Source organism: Poeciliopsis prolifica, unplaced genomic scaffold, assembly GCF_027474105.1.
Source record: "Poeciliopsis prolifica strain line A6 unplaced genomic scaffold, Auburn_PproV2 SCAFFOLD011, whole genome shotgun sequence".
NCBI classification, from domain to species: Eukaryota; Metazoa; Chordata; class Actinopteri; order Cyprinodontiformes; family Poeciliidae; genus Poeciliopsis; species Poeciliopsis prolifica.
This window is the reverse complement of record NW_026562386.1, coordinates 1217178-1236896: the sequence shown is the minus strand read 5'-3', so window position 1 is coordinate 1236896 and position 19719 is coordinate 1217178. Positions and strand designations below refer to the sequence as shown.

The 19719-nt window shown below is 36.5% G+C and overlaps 1 protein-coding gene across 1 annotated transcript in view; it reads left to right on the top strand.

Moving 5' to 3' along the window:
• Nucleotides 1–2807: 2807 nt before the first annotated feature.
• Nucleotides 2808–19719, top strand: part of galnt18b (UDP-N-acetyl-alpha-D-galactosamine:polypeptide N-acetylgalactosaminyltransferase 18b) — a 79563-nt gene continuing 62651 nt past the window's right edge. Inside the window, exon 1 of the mRNA XM_055036715.1 lies at nt 2808–3341. Within this exon, the coding sequence (XP_054892690.1) occupies nt 3104–3341 (238 nt within the window). The 5' untranslated portion in view covers nt 2808–3103. The remainder of the gene's footprint in view (nt 3342–19719) is intronic.

Genomic DNA, 19719 nt, shown 5'->3' with positions numbered 1-19719 from the left:
CACTCATTTTTCAATACAGCTAAAATTCCATCTCACCCTACTGCTAAAACTTTTTGTCAAAAAACTTTTTTTTTCAAAATTGGTGGGATTTTCTATTACATTTATTTTCATAACTCCAATTTTGTGCTATGAAATGGTCAATGGAAACAGTCACAGACAAGATTATCACATGAAACAAGAATCTGACAGACAACAGCACAAACGAAAAGGCTTAAACAGCACAAACGAAAAGGCTTAAATAGCAGGTGAACCTTGTGAACAGCGTGAATGTGGTGACAGACACAGGTGGGCTGAAGGAGCTCGAGTACTGGAGGACATAAATGAAATGGAAACGGTGAAGCTAATAAAGCCGAACCAAGACAAAATGGAAAAAAGGGGAAATAAGCTAAAAAAAAAAACTAAAAAGAAAGCAAATATATACAAGAGCATAAGATTAAAGTGTCCAAGTGAGAAATTAACTAATATGGCAATAAGCTTAGAAACAACAATAAACAGAGAAATTAGAAAACTACTACAAGATCATAAATAACCTATGAGAAAAATGACGGAACACAAGATGATGCAAAAACCTAAACACCATAGATATGACAAAAAAATAATTTAATTTCCATCTGCCCTTCAACTACCTGTTGAGAGTGAATGTGTTCTAAAAAACTTCATTACCATTTTTCCCAAAGTCAATTTGTTGATTCTTGGCCTCCATGTTATCATTTCTTTCGTCTTTTATTCCCATTTTGTATCGTTAAACAAATTACTTTGCACCTTTAAACTCAAACTATTGCATGCTTTGTTTTTGTGGTAATTGTGGTGACAAATAGACAGGAAAATGCTCAAATCTTATAATTGTAATTGTATGCTATTATCAGAAACTTTGTGTTACATCTTATTTAAATTTATTTCTGTTCTGATCCTTTTTTGGAAATAACTGACTGGTAAAATCCTGTTGGTACATGGATGTTTCTAAACTATAATAGACTGTAGAACAATATTTATATTCAGATATAAAATAACCAGAACTGTAAATGTGTGAAACAGTGAAGAGAGGAAGTGTCCAGCACTTTCCTCAAAGGCCTATTATGAAACCTGGCTAAATCTGTCTGCTCTTTATTCCATCGTCATGTCACCGAGTGAGCATAACGCAACACAAAAAGCTGTCTCTTTAACCAAGTCTTTCTTCTTCTTGACTTATCTTTTATGCACTGACAATAACCTAACTTCAATCGCTGATAGCACAGAAAAATCTCTGTGACTTCTGGTTCAGGGACCTGGTGAGCTTTTCAGCTCTATTTCCCCTCGAGTCTGAGGTGAATTCTCTCATCTTTTTCCTTTTCATTATGCCAAACTGGACGCCTGTGCTTCTTCATCAAGCCCTGTGCCATTGCTTTCTGTTATATTACCAAAGTTTTTGACATCAAAGCGACACTGCAGCACCCTCATCTTCGAGGATGTTTTCCACCCCACTGAGACAGTTTAAAACCAGTTACCTCCTCGGTTACTCTCTTGGTTTGCCTTTTGCCTTTGCTGCCATTTTCCTAGTCAGTTTACTCGGCAAATACAGGCTAAAATTAAAGACTTTCTCAGTACAGGAAGACCAGCAGATTTTCATTTTTGCTGATTTTATTTGAAAAGATAAGCCGTGCTCCTTCCGCACTCAGATTTCACAGCACAGTGTTAATAGAGTACAGCATGTCAACAAGGTTCAGATTTTTTGACCTAAGAAAGCCCAGAGAAATTAGATTATAAAATTACATTTGGTGAAAGGAGGTTGTACTTCAAATGAGATTTCACAAGCTGGATGCGGCTTTAAACTGGAGCTGGGAAAGATGGAGGTTTTCCTGACCATCTCTGACTGCAGCAGATAAGACCGGGCCACAGACTGTACTAGGGGTGAACACAATATGTCTGCAGCTTAATGGATTCTTGTGCAGGAGTACCGCAACTGGAAAATTTGGTTTAAATCGGGGCAAACCTTTCGTTGGTGAAACAGTGTACAGAAAAAAAAATGTCCCGCACATCTGTAATTATCTCTCATGACTAAAAGTATTATACATTATTAATGCTATTGAGATTGCTGGGCTGTATTTCACAGCATTATGTTGAACAGGTGCTGGTGATAGTTTCCACCTCTTAGAGAATAAGTAGATCTAGTCTGCTTTTCGTCTTGCATTTCACTTGTTTCATCATGTATTACAACACCTCATTTTGTCACTGGGAGATTGTGATTAGGGAAGTGTGGATGGAATCAGTCATGTAATTAAAAAAAGACGGTTTTGATCTGAATGTTCTCCCTTAAGCTCCTGCCAACACAGAGATCTCCTGAAACCCTTCAAGTCTTTAGTAAAAGACTAAGATGAACGCTAACGACATGCGAGCAATTGCTGGTAATGAACACAAAAAAGGATACGTTTTCTATTCTTCTTGTCTTGAGTTACAGATAAAATAAATTCAATGATATACAAATTTGTTGGATTTATAAAAATATATATATCTATATATATATCTATCTATATATATATCTATCTATATATCTATCTATATATATATATATATATATATATATATATATATATATATATATATATATATATATATATATATATATATATATATATATATATATAGATATAGTTGCTGTTTCAATAGTTGTTTGTAGATTTTATTATTTTTTTTTAAGATAAGAACGATCCGATCGGATCAGAGTGAATCAGCGGAGGCTGTCAGTCTGCTCCATCTCTCTCATTGGCTGCAGAGGGATGCGCTCTGTCCCTCCTGTTTTCCCAAACCTCAAATGCATCTGTAGGCGCGGAGGTTCGCAGTAGGGCGAGAGAGGAAAGGAGAGGAGGGTCCTTCACCTGTAGATTTCTTTTACACCTTTCACTTGTCTTTCAGCAACGTAACAAATAAACCCGCGGCACTTTTAAAGTACGCGCTCCGTGCTTGGCTTTTTTGCGCACTCGCTAGGAATAACTTTATTCTTGCAGGATTTTTTTTCTCTCTCCTCTCTCTCTCTCTCTTTGTGTGTGTCTGCGTGTGCGATAATTTGTCGCCCTGTGCCGCGATCCGAGGGGAGACTGCAGGCTGTGCTGCATGGAGGGATGTCGGCATGGCTTGCACCAGGAGAACCAAAACTTTGGTGTCCACATGCGTCATCCTGAGCGGCATGACCAACATTGTTTGCCTGCTCTATGTCGGATGGGTCACTAACTACATCGCCAATATTTATATCAAGGTCCCGATGCCTTTAGCCGTGGGAAAGTTGGAAGGGGACAAAAAGGGGGACACTCTCCGGATAATGGAGCGCTTGGATCGGCTGGAGAGCGTGGTGAACCAGCACATTCAGGGTAAGATCTCTGATATCATATTACAACTGAGGGGAAGCGGGTCGACGCGAACCGTCTTCTCCGAGATAAAGTTTGAATGAAGTGCCTTATACTTTCCTAAATGGTGAATGTTTCGGTGTCTGCGTGGTTTTGCAGGGAACGTACCTGTAATTCCTTGTTTTCTTTTTGGGGACAGTAAGACATTTTTTCCCCCTCCAGCTCTGAAAAATCACACAATTTAGATTGCGGAATAAAGATCAGAACAAAAACTGCATCTAAAGGTGAAGCGACCAAACATGAGCTGTAAGCAGGCAGATACAGAATTACACGAGTGTGTCTCACATTGTTGTTCATTTCATGCACAACAAGAAGAACATTAACCAAACAATTTAAACATTTTAATAAAACATGAAGAAATAAAATAAAATGGGTTAACCTTAACACTCCCAGTTTACATTAATGGATTAAACGAGTAAAACAATCATGAGATTTGTCAACTGTAGTTCAGTGATGTAATTAATGCTAAAATGTCTGTGGCTACCAAGTTCAGCTTCTGTACCTGAGGCAATCATTGCTGATGAACTAGTACCAGGGCAGACAGCGAAGACACAGTCTTGTTAAAATACATTTGAAATAGTTCACTGCTATTTCTTTATCCTTTTTGCCACTATCACAACACAAGTTCTTATTCTTGTTTCTTTCTAACATGAACAAATTAGATGTGCAATAGTAAAATGCACAAAAAATAATTAGAAGATAAGTTTGAATAAACATTTTAAAGTAGTTGGATTGAAATGATTTATTTTAGCCTTTATTTGCTGTTAAACTTCAATCTGACAGACAGTAAGTGCTTGAGTAGAAGGCTTTTTCCTCTTGTTTCTCTAAGATGCTTCAGCTCTCATCCAAACGGATTCATCAGTTGTGAACATGATTGGATGTTAGAGGCATATAAGTTGTTTTCAGAATAATCAAAATCTAATGGCGCTATTGAAGTCACAAATGGAGCAATTAGGAGATGAGTCATTAGTCTTACTCATTATTTAGCTCATTGTATGCATCACTGTCGCTCGATGATCCAAATGTGTCCCTAGTGAAGCCATGGGAGTTACTTTGGTCATGTCCCAAAATGTTTATTGCTGAGAAACAGGGGAGACAAGTCAAGATTGTAATATGTGTTAAAAAGCTCCAATATGAGGCCATCTCATCTGATTAGTTTTGTATTTTCATGTTTAATCTGGATGTTGTCTTCCTCTCCTCTTTCAGATCTGTCTTCCCTTTTCTAAATGTTCACATTGGTCCATACAAATGCATCCTTAAGATGCAAGTGAACCACTGATTTTTGATGGAGGGATGTCGGTTTTTTCCAGAGAGTGGAGTAGTCTTGCAATCAGAAAGTTATTGGTTGAATTACATCTTTTTCCTGTCACATGTTTATTTCCTCTTGGGAAAGACACTTAACCCCAAGTTAAATGTGAGTGCGTTTGGCTGTGCATGGCTCTGTGTAAAGCACTTTGAGTGGTCAGTGGCTAGAAGAGCACTATATAAATTCAGTCCATTTACCTTTCAAACCACTAAATGGACTTTTACACTGCAGGTCTCACTCACTCTGCTACTCTCACAGTAAATTACCAATATGCAGATCAGTCAGCAACTTGGGGTTAAGTGGCTTCCCCAAGAGCTCATTAACATAAGGTTTGAGCAAGCTGGAATTAAAATTGCAACTTTTACAACTTCTCTTTCCATTGAGCCATGTAAGGACAGCGATTTAAGTCAAAGCTAATGCACCTAAATAGTTCCACCAGTTTGGTTGGACCTCTATTTGGATTCAGCGTGGATTTAGATTGATCCTTCAGGAAAAATCTTAACTGGTCTGATCTCTCTTTTTAAAGTTTTTGTCTAACCAAACTAAGAAATATGCAAATAATATTTTTAACTTTTCTTGCTTGCCCCTGGTAAGCTCACTAAGAAATTATTTTTCAAAGTTTAAAACAATGAAATCTCTTCTAACATCTTTTGATTTTTCTTCCTAGCCCTTTTGGATTGCAGGGATCTTTTTAGTGCTTGAATTCCTTCTTTCTGGTGCGCACATGTTACGCTTCATCACACCTTGTTAATTTATCTCTGTTATGCCTCTTTAAAAGAGCTGTTCTCATCACGGGTGAGAGAAGGCTCATTTTGTGCAGGTCTCTGGCTGAAATGGCACAGAGCTGCTGCAGAACAGAAATCCACTCATGCTTCTTTGAGCAATAAGGCTCTGTGCTCAGCTTGGATAAACATTCCTCCTGGAGGCAGGTCTCCATTTTAGCTTGGCACCAATAGGCATCTGTGGGGTGGAGCTCTGTGGCGGTGCCCTCAGTGACATACCTCTAAAGTCCACGTTTCAGCAGTCTCTATTACGCTGACAGAAAAATGCATTTAATGCTAGATGAATGCCATAAAATCTGCATCTTGCTCTCTGTAAATGTTCTCCGTACTTCTAGCAAAAATCTAAATGTTCTAACTTATATTCTGAGATCTTGAACACATCTGAGATACATAAACCAAAAAATAAAACATTTCAGTACATTGCATACTTTCCTATTAAACACAACACTTTCATCTCTCAATAACAAGGAAACAAAAGATTTCTAAGGAACAGAACATGTGGAATGATGTGTTTGAAATGTCTGCATGTTAGTTCATAAAGACCAATATGGAGAGCTTCCCTCTGCATTTTACTTCAGGAAGGGCTCCTACATGTGATCAAGCTGAAATGGCTTGGCCTTGAGTAAGAAATCTGCACAAAACACTGGAAAAAAATGTGCAACTGGCATTGCTTTTTCAGTGGAGAAAAGTGTTGTGGCGTAAAAAAAAAAAGTGTATTCTTGTAAATAGCCATTAAAACAATATAACTCCTTGTGAAATATTGGTAATGTGTAGGTGCAGTTCATATCTGTGCCAGCTATTACTAAGCCAGGAGTTGTTTATGTTAACTTAAAATAACTACACTTGATTTTCATCTCCCTGTCCACTTCCTGCTCAATGGGACTTCTCCCATTGAGCTCAATTTCTCTTCAACTGGTTCAGTCAGTGAAAGGGCGGTGTTGTGAGCAAGTACATTGATTTTCTGCACTAATTTAGAAATGTAGTCTGACTGTAGTTCTAGCAACGACAGCGGACGCCGTGAACAAGGCCATTCAGTCCGTTTTAGCCACGTTTCCAAATATTGAATTAAATTAACAGCTGTCTCGTTTGGCTTCTCTCCTCGCAGCAGGGGATGGTTGTTTCAAGCACACATAATCTGTAATTGTGTAAAATTGTAAACTTTGCCAGAGTCTACACCTACAGGTAACTGCACCTAAACCAAGTCTTTATGAGACTTGGTTGATGATAACTGAATAGCTAGTAGGTGGCAGTTTTGTTTTTTGGATAAAGGCATGTTTCCTCTGTTCTTCTAATCTTTATGTTCTATAATACAGCTAAATTTTAAGAAATTACCACAAAGACATAAGTCGCTTGCAAAAGTATTTACAATCTTTATGAAAATTATTCATGAATCGGTATTAGGATATTTTTTTGTAGCACACCCACTTTAAATCCATCCATTATCGAACACACTTATCCTTTCAGGAACACGAGAAGTTCTAGTGCTTATTTCCAGCAGTCTGTGGTTGAGAGGCAGAGCCCACTTAAAATGTACAACTAAAAATCTGAAAAGTGTGGGAAATATTTTCTTCAATTGACTGATATTTGGGCTGTCAACAGATTCTCAAATTTCTCCTACTCTGTCAGATGTTCAAAGCTTGGCAAATTGGTTTTAAATGAATCCTGCTTCAAACTTTTGCACAATCGTATTAATTGTCTGATGTGTTCCTAATTAGTAGATCATGACTGTGTCCTCAGAGAGGATCATGACTGTGTCATGATCTACTAATATTCTCTCTGAGGACTTCAAAGAACGGTGGTGCTTATTTATTGCCCCTTGTGTACTTGATTGTTTGTGCAGAATGCTATAAAACAATAAAACAAAGTGTGATTAGTTTGATGTTCTGAATTAAATTGTTTTCAATTCTTGTGCACATGTTTTTTTGGGTTTTTTTTACAGACTATTCCACAGTCATTTACATCATTATTGGCTGCTTTGAGGGTTGTTTTTACTATATCTCATAAACTGATAGCCTGCTTAAAATGAAGAGCATGCACAAAGCAAAGATTACACTCATAGCCAGTATGCCATTCTTAGCCTTAGAAAATAGTCCTGAATAGCAAACTGTCAAACTTTATAGCAGTTTAAATTGTTATTTAAAAAATACAATTGCTGCTTCTGTTGCTGCTGCAGCAGAAATATTACATATTGATGCAACACTGATTATTGTTATAGCAGCTCCAATAATATTTACTGTATTTTCACATCCTTTTTAATACTGATGTACAAATACATGTCAAAAGAGAGGTTTTAAACACTGTTAGCAGTGTTTAAAATAAAATCAGTTTCATTTGGGTAACCATTTGTGGCTACAGGAACTTCAAGTCTTTGCAGAAGTCTTGTCATGAGATCTGTCACTGTGTTTATGGAAATTTTTTTACCATTAGCCCAGAAGAGCAATTGTAAGATCAGACACTAATGTTGGACGAGAAGTCCTTGCTTGCAGTCTCCTTTAGAGTTATCACAATGGTGTTTTATTGAGTTGAAGTCAGAGCTTTGTGCTGGCCAGTCATATTTTTCCATACTAAACTTGCTCATCTATGACTAATTTGTTCACTGGTGAGAAGACGTTGCAGTACAAAAAGACTATGTTCAAAAACTGTCAATGCAAAGCAGGGAGCATGAAGATGTATCTTTCTAAGATACAACCCTTGCACACTGAATTAATAGGCAGAAAGGGAATAATTTGTCACTCGGGAGAATACATTCTTTATACCACTGCAGCCAATGTTTTGCTTTTGTTCAATCATTGAGCTGATCTGAAGAACACTTGATGTTTGTAGGTCTGCAGCTACTGACTCATTGCCTCTGCATCCACTGAGTCTGCTTTGTGATTTAATGTGGCTCCTGTATTTTCAGTCACTTCCACCTTGGTATAATACCACTAAGAGTTGGCTGTGGGATAATACTCTAAGTATTGAGGAAATTTCATGACTGGAATTATACACAGCCAGGCTCCTATTACAGTATCACAGGAATTCATTGAGCTCCAGGAAACGACCAGTTCTTTCAATTCTTTAACAGACGTTTGTAGAGCAAGTCTGGATACCTACATTCTAGATTTTCTTACAACAGGAAGTGATTGGAACGTACTGAGATTAATTAAAAAAGCAGAATATTCACTCCAACATCACATAGTTGACATCTCACAATAAGATGCGATGGGGGAGCACTTTACACTTCACATGACTGGGGAAAACAGTCCACTGTCTGTATAATCACATGAAAGGATTTGTAGATCAAAGAATTTTAAGGATCTTAAAACCCTGATTTTTTATTTATTTATTTTTTTAAGCAAAAGTGTTAAATCACAATGACAGCATGTTTCCATGCTTTTTATTTTCTACAGAAAGACAAACTGGAACTCATTTTTCTTCCAATGAAACTTCTGAACTGGATCTATATGTGGGAGACTGAATCTCAAATAAAGTGAAGAGGCAGAAACATTTTACCTATCTAAGAATACATTTTATTCCAAAGCTGGGATGTCAAACAAGTACAGAAGTTGTAAATTCTGACTCACACTTTTCATTTTCATACTACTGTGACTCCCACACTTGATCTGTCCTTGCTCACATTTCCCATCACATGCACTTTGTGTTAGAGCTCTGCAGGGCTGCATGTGAGGAAGCGAACAATCTCTGCAAGCTGACTCACTGCTGACAGCAGAGATGTATCTGGTGTCAGCTTCTCACTTGGTGTGAGACAGAAATATTCCACGATGTGATAAAGTTAGGCGGGCTGTTACCAAGACAAAAGAAACATGGCAACGGCAATGTAAAGTGGCTGCACTTTCTCTTAGATTAGGCACTGTCAGTCGTGGAGTATCTGACGGAGAGCTGTGCTGAGCAGGTTTCCACATGCCCACTATGAGTCTTATTCTGTGGACTCTTAGCTTTAAGGCTAAAGTCCAGTATTAAGCAAAACTCTGGCAACTTCATATAAAAAAAATCCTTACTTTGTTGCATGGTTAGGAAGTAACTTTCATTTCTTCTGCTGAAATACTTGTGACTTCGCATGACAGTTGACTTAAAAAAATTGTTTGTGAATGTCGAGTCAATTCTTACAGGTGACGTGGTTTTATTGATCTCTTCCTCAGTAGGAAGGAACAATGACTGGTATTCTCACTTACAGCAAAAGGTTCTATTGTTACCCAGACGTAGGGAGTTTGATGTGAATCAAAAAATCTTGTCCCTGTTCTAACAGCCTGTATCAGAGAGCGTCATTAGATATGGTGTGATCTAATAATCAATATTCCTGCAGTCCAAAGCTAAACTGCTGCGGCTCGTGAAAGTGATTGGGATTATTGGAAACCCTTCCTTTCACTGTGTTCATGAACAACAGGCACAGAGCGTTTCATCAGTTCCTTTACACAAACTGTTTTCCAAGTATGAGTTGCAACCTTTTGGTAGAAGATTTAGAGTCCAAACTGAATCAGTTTAAAAATTTGTTCATCTTGTAAAATGACATTAAGAAAAGACATGTCTCCCTTTATTTCTTAGTTTTTTATTAATATTTTTTACCGTAAATGATGGGATACGTGTATGTTTCTTCATGTGACTGGGAGAGTTAACGCTATGCAGATTCAGTGCTTCTGTCGGCTGTCAAGGTGGTTATTGAATCAGCTCCAGAGTCCAAGACAGATTTTCCTGTGAGAAAAACACAGTGATTGGTTTGATTGATTTGATTGATTCTGTTTGATGCATCATCAAAATACATAAACTTGCAGAAAAAAAATGTCAGCAACTATATAAAAGCTTTGATTTTTTTATTTCCCGGTGCCATGACAGGATTTTTCTGTGGAATATTGGGAAAAATAAACATAACCTTCAACATGTTCAATGTTGTTCATATGATTAATGGGTGAATAAAAATATTTTTTCAATATAAATCTAAAAACAGAATGAAAATTATATGGCTTAACTGAATGCTCAACCTCTGCAATGTGGGTATGTCTTGGCTTAGATGTAGAATAAAATCAGCTGGAGGCAAAAACATCAAGTCTTTACACACAAAGAATTGGCGACCACTAATGCTGTGGATCTTGAGGGAATGTCCCATTTCTTCATGGTTATTTTTAATTACTACCCTCGTGACTAAAAATTATAGGCCAAGAAGAATCTCAAGATATTGAAAAGTATCTTCTCGTGTATATGTGAAGCTAAAAAAAATACAAACTGCTCGGTTGGTTTAGTTCAAAACATCTGATTAGTCTACAGCCTCAGACTTAATGGGAGACCTGGAGCTTTACCAAAGCCATGTCTGAGCAAGATTAGATTTGAAAGAATGTGATCTGTTGTTCATTTTACCTGTGTGAGAATAAGTGTGTACTGTGAACACAGAGGGTTTCATATTTTAACAGCCATGAAACTCGTAAGACAACATCAGTACGTTACTGTTCATATAGCTGAAAATGACTGACATGATCGCTTCAAACAAATCCTGCCACCAAGTCAATTGGGAGTCTCTGCAAATTGGTGAATCTGCTGATGCTTAGAGGACAGTTATATTTGGGTATTTATCTGATGGGATTCTAGCAGAGCACTGCTGGCTTAAATGAGTTTTAGAAACACAGTGGTGGCTGCTTGTTGAGCCACATGATGGTCTGCATGTTTGTACAGGCTGTGGTATGCAACACCACACGATTCACTAGGCCATTTAGAGAGCAAGCACAAAGCTGGAAATTTATCCCTTCTCCCCTTTTAAAATACAAATTTAGAAAAGTTTTGAGTGGTGGAGTTTTACACACAAATAAATGGAACAAATGTATGGAAAACCTAACAAGCAAAAGAAGTTTATGAGACACTGAATGTACAGTATCTAGTAAACTGTTTACTTTTGGAGATGATTTGTCTGTTTCGGTTCATCATGTCAGTTCTTAAGCAGAGTTTCATTGGAGGATTTATTACCACAGTAGGTACAAGATTGATGCTCCAAACTAAATAAATTCTGCTGATATGATGAAGAAGTAACTTTCTGTTCTTTAGATCTCACATTCTTTTATCATATGTAAATGTAATTTTACCTTGCGCACTGTCATCTATTTTTTTCCTCTTAAGTGTAGAGGGTTACTAAGTAAAAGACTGTAATTAAGTTTGCTAATGTGTTGTCCGGACATTGATAATTACCCAGAGTTTTTCTGCAGAGTGACAAACATTAGGAAGATGACTGATTTTTGTGGGCATAACTTGCTTTTCTAATTAGTCTTAATAAGGGACAGGTGGTGCAGGTGATAATGAGGAGAGCAGGAACAGCTGAGGACTAGTGCCGAGAAAAAAATGTTTAGCAACGTAACAGCTTTAGACTGGCAGGAACGCATGAGCAACTGAAATGAAAATGTTATGGTGCTTTATTCACTTAGTCTTTATGAAAATAATGTCTTATCTCAACTAAAAGCAGAAGCAAGGTAGATAATAACAGGCTTTGTATCTGATTTATGGATTTTGATTCCAAAAGTTCTCTCAGTTATGTTTTATGACAACATTTTAGTTTTAAACTAATATTGATGATTCTGATGTACCTTCATTGACCTCACTGTAAGTAAGTAGCATGTTATTTTTAACAAAACACACAAGAAAAGCATGTCAGACATAAACATCACATGGCTCCTGTTAAGAGTTTTGCCACAACATTCTGCATAGTTTGAATGGGATGCATTGCAGATTTGTTAAAACAGGTTAAAATACCTTCACAATAATCCAATGGAAAAGACAGAAGCATTTACAATAACTTCCAGTTCACAACTAGACATCGTGGTTCTGAGCTTAGCTATTTTTTTCTTAAATTTTATAACCAATTTTGAGCTCGGAATAAAGATCAAGGACATAAATTGTAAAAATCACACCCAGATTCTTCAGATCTGATTCAGAGGATCTAAAGACACTTTTCCACTGGCAAGTCGCTTACTAACCAGTTAATGTGCCTTTCGGATTCACTCCAGGTCGTGAGCTACTCCATTGTACAGTCTGTTCCGTACTATTGTGGGTGGACCGTGAAAGTGCAGGACCTCTGGCCATCTGTCCGCTGATGTTTGCAGTGTTGTGGAAATTCTTTAATAAAGGGCAGAGAAACTGCTGGAATAGAGAAAGATCAATCTTTCAAACGGCTTCATTCAAAGGAAAAAGCATTCAAAGTCTCTTTCCCTGGATTTCAGAGAAGCAGAGCCTTGAAATGAAGTTGTACATAATCCTTGATATGCTTCACATTTAACCATGTTTATACAGACAGAAGTATTGGAGAGAAGACCGAAAGGGGAACAAACTCAGCCTGTCACTAACAACAGACAGCTTGTGCATAGAGATACACTCTAAGCCGATCTTGCTCTCTGTGGTTTGCACCCTTATTGTCTGACTTTTTGGGTGCACCTGCTACATGAAATATGTGCTAATCTTCTGCTTGCATGCGTGGACTAATAAAGGAAATTAAACAGACGCATCTTTAAAATAGGAAAACAGGCGAATGTATCGGTTATGTCATTGTAATACTCAGCAATGCAGAACGTCAATGTTCTGGTTCTGATGAACTCAAATAAACCCAGATATTTAATTTGGTCTTCAAGAAATTCATTGCTAGCCCAAACATAATGATAAAGACTCAGATGAGCTGATTCACTGAAATTGAAACACTGATATCATAACACAGCAACATTGAATATGATCAATACTGCACACATTGCTGTATTGAACTGACTGGAGAGGTATGGTGATACAGAGGTATGCAGCGCCACAAAAACCTCAGAAGACACTGGGCACAACCTCCTTCACATATAAAAAAAGTAGAGTTGTTAGATTTTAGTGGCTGTAGGATTTCTTTTCTGTCTTTGGCAAATAACTGTTAGCTATTTCTCCTGCTGGTACTGTACATGCATGTTTGTATTGCTTGGATTGACTTATAATGCCCTGCACTATGGTCTGCTTCCTCCTTGGTATCCAGTCTGCTCAGCGTTAACATATACAGATACATTCTGGTGCAGTTACACATCTGCACCAGAATTTAAATCAAGCAAACTGAGATCTAGGTTCAAGGTGGCCTGCATTGTAGTTGAGTTAATATTCAGACTTTGCCAAACAAACTAGACGGTAGTGTGAATGCGCTTTAAGTAAAATGACTTCCAAAAGACAAAAGGACAGTATCTTAGCGAGAGGGATAGAACTGGCTCCATTGTGCACACTCCTTAAAGACTCAGGTATCCACTAAGAACCATGTACTCAAAGCTAAGAATATGGCTAAGAGAATCATAATAGAGCTGATTTGACAAGGAGATTTAATGAGGAAATGCTGGATCTGCTCTTTTAACATATTTCTTTGCTACTGCACATTTATGTTGTCAGGTACTAATGACTTTGATTGCTTTGACAGATTGTGTGAGAAGTTTTTCCCTCTACTGCTTGTAATCACTTTTAGCTTTGTGCCTGCAAGCCAGAATAGAGAGAACCTATTGATCTAAAGTTAATAACGGACTGAATGAAATTTACAAAAGTGTAGAAATCAATAAAGCAGAAAAACATTTGGAGCAAAACCAAATGTTCACTGACATTGAAGGTTAATAACTGTAAAGTAAAACAAGACAAAGCTACAACTAAACTCCAAACCCTAAATGTGAACATGAGTGTTGGGAGTAAAGTGACTCCAAACAAACTTTTTCATTAAGTTCTTTTTTTCCTTTTAAAATATTGACTGGACAATGTGTCCTGCAATGGTTTAAAAATGTAACATGAAACTACAGTTTTACATTCAGTTATACAATATCATTTTGATAAATTGCAAAACAGCTGATTGGAGGCAGGTTAAGTTTAATCAGTTAAAATGGTGGCATAATTTTTACTTTATAAAGGTAAGTAAAAAACATATATATATATATATATATATATATATATATATATATATATATATATATATATATATATATATATCTTATATATATATATATATATATATATATAATATATATATATATATATATATATATATATATATATTATAGACTGCAGAAAGCTTCATAAGATGACTTTGGACATATTTGAGGAGATAAGTAAATCTATATTGAAACACTTCAATGCCTTCATTGGACATAGCTACACCGTTATTTGCTCATTACATCATAATCTGCTGTGGATTTCTTTTATATTGCCTATCTGCAGAAGGTGTGAGGCAGAGTTTATGGAGAAGGGCTGGAATGTAAAATGGAGGAAATTTTTATAATTTCAGTGAATCGGGTTGTGGTTGTGGTTGCAGCCCTGCTGGAGAACGTTTTGTAATGAAAACAATCAATTATTTTGGCCTCTGAGGTCTAAATCATCATAAATGGACAAAATTACACTGAAAAAGGCTGTTGCAAGGGCTTTGAATCAAAGACTGCCCCTTGAGACTTTATAAGTGCATCAGTTGGCTGTTGCAGAAGCTTTTTAGAGTAGTTTTCTACCCAATTGAGTTTTTGAAATTGTTTCTGCTGGTGAGTCAGAAATTTGGGTTAGAACTGCGTGAAGGTTACATTACAACCTGATTTTATAGCAAGCTATTCAGTCATTGCTTCACTGTGAAAAAACCCATTGATATCCTCATCTTAATGAATTAAACTAATCAAATCACTTGTGTTTTAATTGACGTCTGGGAGTAAAGTCAGCACTTTTGGGGGCATTTGATTTGTTTGCTTAAGAAAGACGCCAAGATAATCGAAATTTCTGGTTGCTGCATCCACTATATAAAGTTCTCTTATTAAAACGCCTCAATATCCGGAAAAGTCTTATAAACAAAATAGACATTTAAACAATGACGAAACAACAAACACTGACATCACTATACTTTTGGCTCAAGATTTAATGCTTCAAAGTCATAAAATGTTTGCAATGAGCTTTGATTTTTTTACTCCCAGTTTCTTGTAAAAGCTTTATGTCTCGATCCTGGAAAATATCTAGTATCTTCAGTGAAGGTAAGTAGCAATAAACAGCTAAGTGGTTTGTTGCTACGTCAGCCTTTTCTTTTCCTCACCACTTTTTTTTTTTTAATATAATTAATAGCACTAAATTAGAAGGTGTGCTCTGGTTCAAACCCATATGCTATTATGTGCCAGCTGTTTTCTTTACATGTACAAACAACTGCAGGCTAATATTTTCTCTCTTCTGATGAGAGGAAATCAAACAATCTCTCTGCACTCCATTTCAAAGTTAAGAAGGTTTTTTTTTGTTATGTTCTAGCTTATAATAGCTATATGAGGCTGTCAATAAAAATTTGTATTTCAGTAGGTGGACACACCTGTCAGAATGAATTAAAGCAATCAGATGAAATAAATCCCACACTTCTACAATAGTTCTCTCATTAGAGTAAACATAATAAACCTTTGAGGAAAATAATAACTTTAAAATAAAGTACTGACCAGCAATGTTTTTATGGCATTGTAGGTATGATACACCTTCACAATAAAAGTAAATGTCTTGTGTTAAAGAGGAGATAAACTGAATGAAGTTACAGAATTTATATCAGAAAAAGGTCAGATTTAGATATTCGGTCATCTCAATTGATATGATATTATAATATTTCAGATGCTCAATAGTAATCCTGTATATGTTGGGGGGAGAAGTGCACACATCAGGTATGTGCATTTCATGATTTAGTAGATGGGACCTTTGCTGCAGAGCTTTGAATACAGTGAGAGAAACAAAAAGTGCTCCATGCTATAACTACTGTCCATTGAGGGTGATTTGGCGGATTCAATGAAGCCTTTTATTATGAGGATGACTTTAAAGTCATGCTGCTTTAGAAGGTTTCTAAAAAGAAATAAGGCAGCGAAAAATCATTATTTCTCGTATACTGTTTGAAATGACAGCTTTATCAATTTTAGATTTAAAGGATTAGATGATTTGGAAGCATAGCCACACTATTGGAAAAACTTGGTTCAAATTTTACCCCTTTTTCTTTTGTAACTTTCTTATTTAACTTCTGAAAGCATATTAAACATTATTGATAATGTCATTTAAGTGCAATTTGCTTTGTCTCAACAACCTGCCAAATATGAGCAGGAAGAGATTATTAGTCAAAACACATCTCAAATTAGTATTTTAGCTACAGATATCTCTTTGACAGTTTCTGCTTGCAAAGTTATAATTTCAGCCAGCCAGTGTTCATTTTAAGTGGGAAAAATATATTTGTGGTTGGACACAATGTATTACCATCCAGCTCATAGATACGTCATTATATGATGAACCGACCCAGACCTTTTTCACAAAACACTTTAGAGTCTAGTTTGAGAAGATCTCTTCATACTTCAGCTTGGTTTTTTTAGGGATAGTTTCTATTAACCTTTCAAACAGTAAGTGAGGTAGTGACAGAGACGAGTTGTTGAGTGTGTGTGAAGTGAAGTGGAAGTGGAGCTTGTGCTGCTACATTATAATTAAAAGAGCTGCTGCCATGGACCTTATTTATTAAGGCGCTTATCATCCAAGGAGGCAAGAGATTTGAGACAGCTTAAGGAAGACCTCATCATTGCAATCATGTTTTATCTTACATATCTAATATTAAAGAATGTAATTTAATATATTTTTGTGTCTTAGAAAGAATGCTGGTAAAGTTAGCCGTACAAATGGAAGGGTAACTTCCATTTGTAAGGCAGATATAGTTCTCAATATCCAAAAAGTTTATTTTCACCATGGAGAATTCATTTATGACTATGTGGCTTCTCTGGTTAATAAATTCAAAACTGCTTTCCATAAGTGGAACACCAAATTCTACAGCATGTTGCTCTTTTCATTAAACGGTGCAACAACACAGAAAAAAACAGCAAGACAATAACAAAATGCTATTGCTGCACAGACTCAAAACCAGGATTAAAAGGTTTTCAGACAATATGCCAAGAAATTATACATGTAAGAAATGTCTTTTTTGGGACAAATTTCTCCATGTTTTGTTGTTAAATGTTTTTTTTTCTTACTCATTTTCACCAAACAAGATAAGAGCTCCATTTTCAAGTTTCATTTAAAGCCAAACAAGCAGGTCTTGTATGACGTCACCAAACGAGACCTTCAGCTTCAAAAATGTAAAATTTCACATGATTGGAAAAAGGTTAAACTTAGATTAAAAGAACAAGAAGCGCATTGTACAACTTTGTGTTGGCGAACTTGTCATTCGAGACTCTATTGACAGAATGAGGGTGATTGAGAAGAAACCATTTCCTCTGCTGGTGCTTCCCGTGTTCACAGAGCATGACCCATCTGACACCTGCTCCATCCAGACTGTCTTCCAGAACCATGTGGACCCGCATGGGGTGTGCTGCCTGCATGACTAATGTCTATTGTCGGCAAATATTTCCAGCCTCAGTCTCACATGGAAACAAAAACCTTAAATAAATTCAGTGACGTCTCACCTTGAGTGTGATATGGGGAATTTAAATTGGAACTAGGCTAGGAAAGATCTTTTCACGTGCATCACATTTAACCAAGTTGGGTTTGTCCAGCTTTGCAGTTTCAACACAGAACATGAACTTTTCACTTAACAGTGTTTGGTCTTAATCAGCGAGAGCACAATCTCTATTATATCAGTTATTATTGATTTGAGGGAGGGATTAAGAAGGTAGAGATGGACTGCAAAGTCAGACTGGATTTTGGTCCTAAAACTAAATTTGTCTTGTGTAGCTGGAGTTTAGGTAGAAACAGTAACTATTTAGGAACTATATAAACACAACAGTGATTGTGACAAAGTGAGGCACAAATCAGTTATTTTGCAACTCCATTATTTTTGTGCACAGACATTCTTTCACTGAATTATTTCATAATATTTAGAAAAGTATGCAACTTCATTTTTTACTTCAGTGTTTTGTTCCAAACCAAGTCAGTTTTACTTCACTGACATGAAAAGCATTTTATTAAAACTGCAAATGTTTTCATTATAATTTAAACCACATACGCTTGATATATAAGGACTATAATTTGTGCTGCATGAAAACAGGATTAATAGTTTTTGACCTGATATTTTGAATAGGGCACAGCTGTTGTAAGTGCGTAGAGTTAATGAATTGTGCCAAGAATGGATTCTAATACTTTTATTGTATTTTAATAATCTCACAATTCTTTTGTTTTGCAATCAGTCAGTTATTAATTATTCTATTTATCTACTACACAAACTCTCCTGACATTTCAGATACAGCTCCACCATCTGCGCTGCACTGACCCTGACCCTTTCTGCCTTTGCAGCTCTGCTGTTCCTCTGGCAGCTCTGGTTACCTTTTCCCCCCATTTTCTCATTACCTTGTTACACGCATACACACACACACACACCCCCCCCCACACACACACACACACACGCACTGGGGTTACTTTCCCTCGTTTGGCAGTCACAACCTTGATTGCTTCAATCCCCAATGGCACCGCCACGGTCTTCACTTCTCACAAATTTAGTACTTTTTTTCCCTTCTTACTTTTTAAAGATTCTTTTGCTCCTTTGACCAGATGTTGGGTTTTTCTGTTACCACAGTGTTTGGATATGGAATTAAAACATATTCATTTAATTGTTTTTTGTGTATGCTTCCCACTTTTAAGTGCCTTTTTCTGGTGGTATTACCTCAAATAATCATGTTAGGGGCCATATTGAATGACATAGAGTGATGGGAAAAGTATTTTTACCCCTTTACAGATTTATTTGTGTATTTATTTTTGTCACACTATGAGCTGGATGGTACACTTACATCAGCAATTTTTAAAATCTGACAAAAATAACCCAAAAAACTACAAGAATTCAAATATTAATTTTATTTATTTAGGAAAAAGCCATCCAGACCAAATTACGCATGAAGTAATAAACACTCACTGTTATACACTGTTTCACTTGCACTATATTTCACAACTGGACTGATTACTTTATAAAACATAACACCCCATTAAATCTTCTTAAGCCTCTTCCAGAAGCCTCATTGATATGAGGTCACAAAACAGTTCAAGAAACTGATCACACTTTTATTTTTTTCCAGCCGTTTTGGACTTTCAATTTAAAAAGTCAATGTTCCTTGTTGCTATTTGAGTTCATGCAGTGATTTCAACATAGATTCCCGTTTGTATTAAAATAGAGTTCTGTGTGAAGATCACGGTCTTTCAGTGCTGTTATTACTCTATGGACTTTTCTTTAAATCTTTCCATGGGAAATGGAAAAATAAAGTTCTGCTGGTTGACTGTGCCGAGCATTTTCAAAGTCATTTAATGGCAGCACTTTCAAATTGTCTTTGTTTTGAAT